Source organism: Mustela nigripes, chromosome 9 (assembly GCF_022355385.1).
Source record: "Mustela nigripes isolate SB6536 chromosome 9, MUSNIG.SB6536, whole genome shotgun sequence".
In the NCBI taxonomy this organism is placed as follows: domain Eukaryota; kingdom Metazoa; phylum Chordata; class Mammalia; order Carnivora; family Mustelidae; genus Mustela; species Mustela nigripes.
The window spans coordinates 22,279,128-22,291,089 of record NC_081565.1 but is presented as its reverse complement, the minus strand read 5'-3'; the positions used below and the strand labels follow the sequence as shown (position 1 = coordinate 22,291,089).

Genomic DNA, 11,962 nt, shown 5'->3' with positions numbered 1-11,962 from the left:
TGGGGCACCTGAGTGGCTCAGTGGGTTAAAACCTCTGCCTTCAGCTCAGGTCATGATCCCAGGGTCCTGGGATCAAGCCCCATGTCGGGCTCTCTGCTCTGCAGGGGGCCTGCTTCTCTTCCTCTCTCTCTGCCTGCCTCTCTGCCTACTTGTGATCTCTCTCTCTGTCCAATAAAAATAAATAAAATCTTTAAAAAAAAATAAAATAAAATAAGCATATTTCATAACTCAACAACTTCAAACTTCGGTGTTGGGGCCAGAGATAGTCATACTCATATGTACCAAGAGACACGGGCAAGGAAATTTACTTCAGGACTGTTACATCAGCAAATAAAGGAGCAACAAACTAACCTTCTACCTGTAAGGAAATCAGTAATTTACAGACAGCTTGTTCTTCCAAGGGAATACCATACAGCTGTTAAAATGAATTCTACTGATTTACAAAAATGTACCTTTGTTACTTTGGGGAGCACAGCAAAGTGATGAGAATGGCTTCTTGTTGTATTTGTAATACTTTATTTCTTTCATAAAAAGAGAGCTACAATATGGCAAAAACTTAACATGTACTTTTCTCTCAAGAATGGATACCTAGGAGGGGTGCCTGGGTGGCGCAGTCGGTTAAGCATGCGGCTGGCTCTTGGTTTTGGCTCAGGTCATGATCTCAGGATCATGGGATCCATCACGGAGCCTGCTTGAGAGAGTCTCCCCCTACCTGCCCCTCCCGCTTGTGTTCTATGTGTCTCTCTAAAATAAATAAATCTTAAAAAAAAGAAAGAAAGAAAGAAAAAATGCATACCCAGGTAACTTTAAGTGGAGATTAATAATTACTATTTGTGTTTTTCTGTATATTTCAAATGTTTCATTAGCCCTTTGGCCAGAAAAAAAGAGGAGTACAAAGGTTTTCTTTTCTTTGGCATCCTCATAGCATCCCAAGGTGGAGTTAGGGATATGCCAAGGGCCATCAGTGTGCTTCCTCTCACCAAAAGTTTCACTTCCAGAAAAAAATGAAACTATCCCTTAAGAGCTTGATTTTTTTTCTTTTGGAACAAAATGTAGGTGGCAGTGATTTGGGACTGTAGATACTTTCTATTAATTTGATTAACTACTTAAGACAGTTTTTCCTACATTATTTTAAAATGTAGGAAATCACCATATATAGCAATAATGATGACAGAGAAGATAATAAAGCTATTTTCTGCTTTGTTCTTAATGGATATACAAAGCACTTTCATAAAACTGTTCTCATATCCTTCAATAGATACGTGATTTAGGGGAGTAGATTTGGTTTCCATCTTTTCGATGGATAAAAGGTCCCACAGAGTGTCTGTTTTCCTAGACCAGAAGGAACATGCAAGGTGATATGGGTCAATCCCTTCAACTACCAAGGTGGAATACTATTTATTCTGCCAAACCCCCACCGTTGTGGAAGGGAGCACGAGAGGAGATAATGTGTAGGAAAGCCCTGGGGAAATGGAAAACCCTCTGCAAATGTATGGCTATGTTGTAATTTTAATTAGTGCCTTTAGTACTTCTTTTAATAAAACCCTTTCCTATAACATATAGACTTAATATTAGGCAGACTCAGAACTCTTTGGATATATTTTAGGTGAATGATTTCTAATGAGAATAAAATGTAAATTGCTTCTATAGCAGGATTTTTAATACTAAAAACATGTAAAGACAAAATTCTGAGAAGAAATATAGCAAAATACCACCATTTGTTTTTGGATAATTTTTAAAATATATTTTTATTTCTCTTTTTCTTTTCTTGTCTTTCTTTCTTTCTTTAAGATTTTATTTATTTTATTTGAGAGAATGTGAGTGAGCATGAGCTGGAGGAGAGGCAGTGTTTTATCAGGTTCAGGTGTATAATACAGTGATTTAACCATTCTCTACATTACTCATCAAGGGCTCCTCAAGATAAGTATACTTTTAATTCCCTTTACCTATATCACTCATCCCCTGTTTTAATAGTAAAGAGTTCTGTTTCACTTAAGAAGGTGTTAAGTTTTGGGACTTCAATCAGCTATTTATTCAAGTAGCTGACTCTCAGGAGATTTTTGCAAATAAATAAATAAATAAGAATATATAAATATTTATATGGATAAACACACACACTATATATTTATGTATACATATATATGTGGCCTATAATACACACATATATGTGTGTTTATATATATATGTGGCCCAATATATACAGTGTGTATATGTGTGTGTGTGTGTGTGTGTGTGTGTGTGTATGTATGTGTATTGTCGCCACCTGCTGGCAGTCCTGTTCTTCTGGGACTGTCTTCCATCCAGGTGAAATGAACTTCTATGCTAGAAATATGCTAGAATAAAAACTGCTATCTCATCTGTGTTTCAGTCATAATAATGGCAAAGTTGGTTGAATTAATTAAGTTTTTTTTTTTCCTGGGTAGGCCAGGCTTTATACTAGGCATTTGATTTCTCACAGTATCTAGAAGTATGAACCTTAAATGAAACTATTTTTATGTAGGACACTCGAAGCACAGAGAGGTTATACAATTTCCCTGAAGCTACACAGCGAAGGACAGAGCTGAGCTACAAACCCAGAAAGCGGCAAACTCCTGCTGGCGCTGCTTCCAACTGCGTGACAAACACCTGTGGTCAATCTGGTGTGTGAAAGCACTACTCACAGTGAAAATATTTATTAAAGACGCATGAAGGGGTCGTGGAGAAGCAATGAAATGCAAGTCAGATGTCTTGGGGATTCACATACCCGTCACCACCCCAGAGGGAGCCTTCCCTTTCTCTGTATCTCATTCCTTGTTTTTCAAATTTTACCTCTGAATGAAATGAGATCATTAAAAATAGAATAACCTGAGTTTTACCATCTTTTTTCCTCTGCAGACCTGTCATCTTTAGGTTGTGACTCAAAGTGTTGCCTTCAGGTTTGCCAAAGATAAACACACCAATGTCTATTCAACCGACCAGACCACCCAGGTGCCTATGTAAATGTGCTTTTTGCATCTTTAAGTACAAAGCTATTTTCCACTGCATTGCCCAGTGTCTGCTATTGGAGGCCTAATTTGACAAATTACTCTAACTCCAGAAAAACACTGTTTCCACAGGGGAATATGCTTGCTCTCCGCTGTCAGGAAACAAGAGCATAAAGTTCTCTCCAGCTTTGGTGTCCAGAAAACGTAATTTAGTGTTCAGTGGAGCATCCCCTCCCTTGAGGTTCCCAACGCTTCCTTCCCTCCCAGGACCACTCACCCTTCTTTGCAGGTGTAAGTGACAGTGTTTCCAAAAGTGAAGTTCCTCCCTGTGATGACAGCATCTTTGATGGCTGGTGGCTCTCCACAGACAACGAGATGGCAGGTAGGTGGCGCTCTGTCCCAGCTGCTTGAGGCCGAGCATTCAAGGACTGAAGGGCCCTGTAAGCTGGGAAAGAAGGGCTATTATTCACTGCCGTGGAGACGATTATATACAAAGAAGGGAAGCCGAGTGCTTCTGTCACAGAATGGGCTAAAACAACATCACAACTGCTGCAAAATAAAATGGGCTCCGTGGTGCTGGAGGAGGGCCCTCAGACCTCGCCAAGGGATTACGTGGATGAGAAGGGGTTAATAGGCTGGTTGGGATCCAGCCATAATAGAGACAGACACCCAGGAAGTCAGGGTAACTGAAGTCAAAGGGCACTGTCCTTGTCCTGAGTCTGGGTATGTGCACTCTTGCTCCTGACTCTGACCTCCGGCCTTCCTTTGATTTTGCAAACCTCACATCCCAATGGCGTCACTTATCCACCTTTGTTTGCCTACCTGAATCTGTGTGTGTCACCTGACTTTCTACTCACTGGATCTGTTTCACTTCAGATCCCGCCGGCCAAAATTTCTGACTGCAGCCGCGCCCTACTGTCCCTTCTGTTGGAACATACACATACATCCCCATGCATAACACTGATTGAATCAACCTGTTACAGTATTAAGAACTTGGGTTGCGACATGCTTTTTGTAACATCACATGCAATGTTCAGTATAAGTGTGGTAAGTTATGTTCCCCCCACCCAAAAAAAAAAAAAAATCCAGATACTATGCTATGCCTCCGAAACACTTTTTTGCTTTCATGTTTAATGACTGAATGTTTATAGTGACTCAACTAGAGCTCCCAGAGTCAAAGTTAGGTAGACTGTTTCCCTAGGTATTCCCAGCCTATAAGCCAGTCCTCACAAAGCATGCAAATATGAGACTATCTTTTACATTTAGAAACTTGTGTCTAAAGTAGGCTAGTTATATACAAATGAAACCTATGGAGTAAATAATGGGTAGCGGGGTATTTTAGGAAGCTTGTGGTGCCTACAGACTTTACCTGTATCCGCTCTCACATGAATATGATGCAGTAGAAAGGTAGGTAAGCCCACTCAAAATATATTTCCCGTTATTTATGCTTTCGGGGCTAGAACACTTGACCAGTTCACACACAGGAAGAGACTGACTCCAAGAACCGCTAGCAAGACAGCGCGATTCTTTATCACCTTTCAGCACATATCCTTTATTACACCTAAAAAGGATAAATGGGGATTACAGAATACAATTTGCTTTATTTTGCATAATTCTATCCGTACCAAAACCTTTAAAAATATTGAGAATTTACACTTTACAATTTATTGGAAGAGTTCTTTCTTTTCTACTAAAATAATGCTTTAAAATTATTTACAAGGTTGAATACTGTACATCTCCCCCATAGGGAACCTTGCTGAGTGACAAGTAGAAAAATGAAGAGTTTGGCTTGTCCCCAGTTTATGTCATGGATTAGTAGCTGCAAAGAGTAAATTCCTAGTTTGAGAATGGTCCGGTTTAGTATGAGTGCCTGAGCCAAAGCTCCAGGTTATAACCAAGAACATTCCTTAGCTTGCAGGGCCTTCCTCCTTGGCACCAGTCCTCAAGGATGCTGGTCACAATGATAAGTTACTTGTCAAGGGATTTAAGGATTCTGGATAGGAATGCTACCAGTAGGTTACTGAACTTGATTCCTTTGTACTACACATAATCCAATTAATTCCATATTAATTAAAAAACATCCTCTGGGATTCTTCTACCTTTCTTTCAGTTTTAGGTCACAGACAGCATGTCACCAACAATTTCTACAATGTAGTGTTAATCTTACACACTTACCTATATGTTATTTTACTGCCATAAGTAAATGCTGACCCATCAATGCCACCATTTTCTGGAATAGCAGGTACACCACAGTAAACAGCTAGAAAGTGCAAAAATAAAGGCAGTGTTGCTTTTTTTGCCAGCATGTATAAAAATCTCTAAAAGCTCAAGGGCAGCTCTAAGTTCTCTTGTCACGTTTAAAGATAAACCCAATAGTTGGGTTTTAAATACAAAGAATATTGATACAACCTAACACATGACACGTCTCTACCTTAAATTTCTAGTATTACCAAACACCATGAACCTGGGGGAATTTATGAAACATACCTTCGCAATATGGTAACAGATGACTCCATTCTCCAGACTCCAAACATGTGATTTTGGTTACTCCCAACAGCTGGTATCCTTCCTCACACGAGAATGTGACTTGGGCGCCCAGTGTGTAAACCTCACCAGAAGAGTGGCCATTTTCTGGATTTCCCGGAGCCTTACATTTTATAGGTTCTTGAAAGAGAGAAAAAGTTTGTGTGGGACAATGAGTGGTGTTCACACAACCATGCAGGGTCTCACGACAAAAAAATTTCACTACAGTTAAAGTACCAGTTAAGTCTTGGGGGCGGGGAGGAAGCTTTTGAAGGGAGATATGGAAAGGGCTGGGGTACACTGGACATTAGACGAGAACATACATTTAATAGGCACTTAAACAATAATATTTTGAAACACAGTGACTAAGAAAAATAAACAAAATTTATCTGGCTAAAAGGGAGTTGTTTATTGGGAAGTAGTGTGGTACTAGGAGTTTATTAGAAGAACTTTAGCAGCTCCTACCTCTCCTGACTTCATGCCTACCTTTTTAAAAGGAACAGGCTTTTTATCAAATTGAGCTAAAGGCCATCCCCTGGGCAGATGTGAGAAAAATCCCCAGCCTCCCTTTCCAAACAGACTATGGATCAGAAATCCTTTCTATGTATGAACTGGGGTTGGTCACCATTTCTAGGAAGACAAGTAAGTTAAAGGGATATTTATGACTAGACTTGGATAGGAGTAAATATAATACTTGGATCATCAAAAAGGGAAGATATGTGGATTCAATCTTTCTGAAGGTCATTCTGGGCATGGAAGTCAAGGACTTTATTTGTATTTATTTTTAAATTAATTTTTAAATTTTTTTCTTTGGGGGGGCAGAGGGAGAATCTTAAGCAGGCTCCACACCCAGCATGGAGCCTGATGCTGGGCTCAGTCTCGGGACCCTGAGATCATGACCTGAGCCAAAATCAAGAACCAAATATGTAATGTACTGAGCCACCCAGGCACCCCAGAAGTCAAAGACTTTAACTTTAAAAAAAAAAAAAGTATTTATTTATTTCAGAGAGAGAGAGAGAGAGAGAGAGAGAGAGCGAGTGAGCATGCACAAGTTGGGGGAGGTGCAGAAGGAGAGAGAAAGAGAGAAAATCTCCAGCACGCTCCGTGCTGAGTGTGGAGTCTGACGTGGGTCTCGACACTGCAACCCTAAGATCATCACTTGAACTGAAATAAAGAGTTGGATGCTTAACGGACTGTGCCACCTAGGTGCCCCCTAAGTTGAGAACTTTAAATGAATCCTCTCAAAGAGTAAATGCCATTATAAGACTTGATTTTGAGACTTCCTCTTTACTTTCTATTTTCTGGGAGTTGGGCCTATATTACCAAAGCTATGATAAAATCTAGAGATATGATAAGGGAACATGTCAATTTTTTTCAATAATGTAATTCTGTGTGGCTGAGGCAGGGGAAACAGACTGATGGTGAAGTTATCTTCTTTGCTCTGACTGTGGCCACAGAGGCCGGTGACGATATTTCTAAATCCCCTCTGTTATCCCCGTACTCTGCAGATGTTGCTTCAACATTCTGGTGGTATGGTTGGCTCTCTGTTTTATGTTCCAGAGATTGGGAAGTTGGGAGAGGCACAGGCTCATTTAAAGCCTCTTTAGTGGTTATTTGTATGTCTTTTTTTTTTTTTTTTTTTAAGATAGTTTCTCTCTTCTCTACCTGTCCTTTGGACTTGAAAATACTACTGTATTTTTAAGTAACATACATTTGATATATATACTTAAATAAAAAAAATTAATAAGCTTCCCAATTCTACACGTACTAGTTACCTGCACAGTTTTTACCATCTCCTGTGTAGGGTGGGATACATGAGCAAACATAGGATCCATTCGTATTCAGGCAGGAGGCATACTCACTACAGTCTGACCCAACTGCACATTCGTCAACGTCTAAAATGAAGACAGCTTACAGGTAGTGAAGTTGATTGATTTTTTTCTTATATATCAAATACTCCTTTTTTTACTTGTAAATCATTACATATTGCTTAATGCATAACACTATAGATACCTTTCTAGAGTGAAAATATACTAAATATAGTAGTCACGATCGCATTGCAGACACACAATAAAAGCTATTATTCCCCCATGTTAGAGGTGGTAAGTACGAGAAGAGAGATAGATGGAAACAGTCTCAATATCGAGCCTGGTAGCAATTCCAAATATTTCTGGCATGTCTGGGGACAGCTGCTTTGTCACTGTGGCTTGCCCAGGGCTTACTGGGATGAGATGACGTTAACAAAGGAATGTCACAAGAAAGCCTCCGGAATTCGGGAAGACTGTCTCCCAGGGAGCTAGAATGAACCCAGATGGTATTGCCAAGATTTATCTCACCAAGGCACGATGGTGCGATGCCATTCCAGCTCCCGTTATCTGTACAGAACATCCTCGAGTCGCCCAGCAAATAGTAGCCATTGTTGCACTGGTAGGTCACTGTGCTGCCAGCGTGGAAATCCTCCGCTGAATAAAAGCCGTTCTCCAGAGGGGGTGGCACCCCGCAGCGGATGCCTGTGAGGGGGCCGGGAAGAGCACAGCTGCATGAGGACGGAAATGCTGGACGCACATTTTGTCTGTATTAAGCTAGCGGTTCAGTTAAGGGGGACTTTCTCCTTGAGCATAAACGCAGATGCAGAGCCCTGGGGGTGGGAGGAGGCAGTGGCGGGGCGGGGGGAGGGGCAGGCTGTAGCCAAACTTGTGCCCTCAGCATCCAGCTGACCTTCTGGCTCAGAGCGGGCCTGCCCCTCATTAATGAAAACAAAACATTTCTGAAGGTCCCACTAGACACCGTCACGGGTGCTGAAGTTACAGTGATGAGCCACAGAGAAGAGCCCCTGCCTGTGGAACCTCCTCTCTAGTGGGAGTAGAGAAACAAGCCACAGGAAACACACTTGTCAGCGGGGACAGGTGCTATGGAGGAACTTCGCTGATTGCTCCACCTGATGAGGCAGTTGGCTTCCCCTCAACCCTCACTTCGTATTTCCCTACTTTGCTTTATTTTTCTCCAAAGCCCTTATTTCCGGCCCTTATTCTTCACTATAAATAAACCATATTTACTTGTTATTTCCTGTCTCTCCCATTTCAGTGTAAACTCCGTAAAAGAGACTTTCTCCCAGCTGTTGCATCGCTAGGACACGGATCGTTGTCTAGCACATAGTACGTGGTTTAAAATCCCTGAGTAAATAAATGACTGGACGCATCCAACCCGAGAGATCTGGGTCTCCCACCCAGCCGTAACCCTCCTCTGTTGGGGCTCCAGCTCCCAGCTCTGTCTTCCCTTCCCATCCCGTTCCCTATCCCAGCCGGGGGGCAGCCACGGGGCTGGTCCCTTCATCGCCCATCTCCCTCACACAGAGTGAACTATTCCATGAATAGCTACTGTGTTTACGACTGTGGTGTATTTAGCTTTTATCTAGCATTCCTGAAAAGTGTCCCTGTGCTCCAACATCGGTCAGGAGCTACCGAAAGGCCGTCCACAAAGGCAGCTCACGTTCACAGTGGGGGAGTGGTTGTGTCCACTGTCCTTGATTCAGACAGTACTGCACAGGGTTCCCAACCATCTGGAAGCCTGGATCGCAGAACACACTGACTTTGGAGCCTGGCTTTAAGTTGGCTGATGCGGTTCGCAGATGAGGTACTGATCCTTCTAAAGGTGGACAATCTGCAGGCAGAGAGCACAGGCACATGGATTGTCAGCACCCTCGTGGCAGTGTCACCAGGTCAAGCGTCTCAAATCACGTGTTGTGCCAGCCTCTGAGACCGATGCTACTGCTACTAAGCCACACATGCTACAAGGTGACATGTGACCAGATTACTGGCAAGCAAAGCGACTAAAAAAACAAACCCTATTTGAGGCCACCACTTTTCCTCTTGCCACAAAAGTCAGCTGAATTTTTTTAAGGAAAAAGGGGTATTTTAGAAATATTAATGAAGTGTACTTGTAAGTTATCAAAACCCCTGAATTCTAGGACAGATTTAGAAACCTCTTCATATACACTGAGTTTTATGACCATTCAGAGCTGGATTAGGCAGTGTGTGGGCTGTCACGCCCACGGCTTTTCTCTCTGTGCCATCTGTCCCTAGACGGCTGCTAGGAAGTTACAAGTGCCCATCTCGCACAGGACAGGGCTTTGGTGGCATTTGAAAAAGTAACCATCCCCTTCCTCTAACTCTATTTTCCTAATCTTATTTTACCGTCCTCCAAGTTTTCTCCACAGTGAACTCTGTACTCTCCAATACAGCGTGTGTTTAAGTATTAAAAAAATAAATCCTTTGGATAAAGGTAGAGTAAGGGTGAATTACTAGCTACACAACAGACTGACAGGCACACGTTACTTGACCAACGGTGCATTTTGGAATCATCTCCTTTTGCAGGAAAATCTTGGGAATAGTCAAGAGATGGCGGTTAACAGAAGGAGACCATTCTAACCAGAACAGAATATGCTCTTGTGATTGATCTTCACTCTTCCCACAATTCCAGACAGGAAATCAGGCCAGGCCAACACATTTCCTTTTTTGAGTTCCTCTGGGCATGACGTGGCCAGTGACTTCACCTGGAAGTTTAAACATGCGTCTTTAGATAAACCTTATCTGTTTCCGTATGACAGAGTTATTATATCTTAATTGAGTCGTCTTGAAAACATCCACAGATCAGGGGGGAGGCTGGGGAAGGGCAGGAGGCTTTTGTGATTTCGGGGGTAACAGAGAAGTCTCTTCCCTCCCTCTCTCTCCTCCACGCCCATCCTCCCTTCTCCCAAATACGCCAGTTGCCGGATAGTCTGAAATTCTCCACCCAGAATTTCTTGTGTCCAGCTCTGCAGTTTACTGAGGTGCTGTAGAGGTTCCCCACACCGCATTCTCCTGTCTTCTGCCTCTGATCCAGAGGTGGGTTAACTCAGGCCTAGACAAGTTCTGCCACTATAATAATAAGGGTAGACATCTGGAAGCCCTCGCTCTGTGGCAAACAAGACCACGACTATACCTGTCGTGTTGTGTGAGATCTGCTGAAGCTCTACCGCGCCATCTGTCCGTCTTTCACAGATAAGAAAACCAAAGCTTCGAGACATGGAGTTAACAGTTCAAAACCAGCACAACAAGGCTGTGGTAGAACTGGGATTTGAACCCAGGCTGTCAGACTCCAGACTGGCTTTACCACAGGCTCCTCTGTTACTCTCTAAGCATGGTTTTATGGCCAGCCCTCGACTTCTGCATCTTTAGTCAGAGGGATGTGAACCGGTATTCTGATTCTCTCAAGCTCGGAAATTACAAGGTATCTTAAAATTATCTTGTCTAATGAGATTTAAATACATCACCAAGAAACGGAAAAGGGGATTCACTGAAAGTGACTGCTGATAACCTCCGCCTAGCTTAGTCAACCTCCACCTAGCTTAGTCTATGACCGTAGTGTCAAATGATATCGGTGGTCAAATGTGAAAACCCAGAGGCCGCAGTAAGATATGGCATCATTAGTCTATTCACATTTTCACTAGGTTTGTACCTTTGCAGCTCATTACTGTCATACACTGAAAATGGAATTGACCTGCTGTGGAGACAGGACATAGTCCCAGAGGTTCAGCTGGCTTATGGAGCCCACAAAAGACTCAGCTGGGTTGAATCCTTCTCCTTTTTGGTCTTGTTCTTGCCCAACAACTAAGGCACCACCACCTAAAGACAGGAGAGAAATAAAGAGGAAGACTGACTTCATGTCTTTTATTCCAAAAATGCTAACTTATTGAAATCACTGCCAATAGAAAGGTATCGGGGAAAATTGTTGAACAACCAAATTACCTACATGTTTTACCTATAAGGACAAATTCAATATTTTATCTAGAGCAACTTAAAAAACATCCACAGAAGGTTTAGGATATTATATTAGATTTATAAACATTTAACTCTAAAAACTGCACATATACATACAGACGTGCATGTAATATTTTATGTCAACAAAACAGGTAAGTTCTGTTTTACCTATGTCCTTGCAGGAAGTCACCTTTCGTGACAAGCTACCAAGAACTGCTCTTCATTTTCTTCTTCTTAATCCTGAAATGCTTAAATTTCTATCACCAGTTCTAAGGTAACTTCTAAATTTGCCAGTGGCAAATTCAATGGAAACGCTTCATAGTCACCTCTGCTGATTTCTCTTTATCATCAGTTCCTATCGGCCATTTCATTCTATTTAACTGTCCTTCCTGGATGTACTGGACGGTCTGTGTTTGCCCCTCCAGAGATACCTGCCACCCTCCTCAACTCTGCTTTGTGCCCACAAAGGTTCACACCATCTGGCTGCCTTGTTCCTCTGGCTTCTGTTTATACCTGCCCAATGGAAGGACCAACCCGAGATAAGAAAGTCATAGGAAAGAGAAGTTTAGTTTCCTGGATACCTTCCTCCCAGGCAAGGTTTAGGTTTGCCTAAATTCTGGCAACAACTCCCACTCCTTGTCACTTTGGGCCCATCTCTTGGGCCATTCCACTGTTGCT

General features: G+C 42.2%; 1 protein-coding gene across 3 annotated transcripts in view; it reads right to left on the bottom strand.

The window, feature by feature from the left end:
• The window catches only part of SVEP1 (sushi, von Willebrand factor type A, EGF and pentraxin domain containing 1), a 178,849-nt gene that overhangs the window by 54,132 nt on the left and 112,755 nt on the right, over positions 1 to 11,962 (bottom strand). For 2 of the 3 annotated variants that reach the window (XM_059411091.1, XM_059411093.1), the window contains exons 28-36: positions 11,025 to 11,149; positions 9,915 to 10,038; positions 8,976 to 9,146; positions 7,823 to 7,996; positions 7,262 to 7,381; positions 5,451 to 5,627; positions 5,139 to 5,223; positions 4,333 to 4,524; positions 3,241 to 3,408 (exon numbers count right to left, since the gene is read on the bottom strand). In XM_059411091.1, coding sequence (XP_059267074.1) covers positions 3,241 to 3,408; positions 4,333 to 4,524; positions 5,139 to 5,223; positions 5,451 to 5,627; positions 7,262 to 7,381; positions 7,823 to 7,996; positions 8,976 to 9,146; positions 9,915 to 10,038; positions 11,025 to 11,149 — 1,336 coding nt within the window. The remainder of the gene's footprint in view (positions 1 to 3,240; positions 3,409 to 4,332; positions 4,525 to 5,138; positions 5,224 to 5,450; positions 5,628 to 7,261; positions 7,382 to 7,822; positions 7,997 to 8,975; positions 9,147 to 9,914; positions 10,039 to 11,024; positions 11,150 to 11,962) is intronic. The other variant, XM_059411092.1, reaches the window with a different exon arrangement.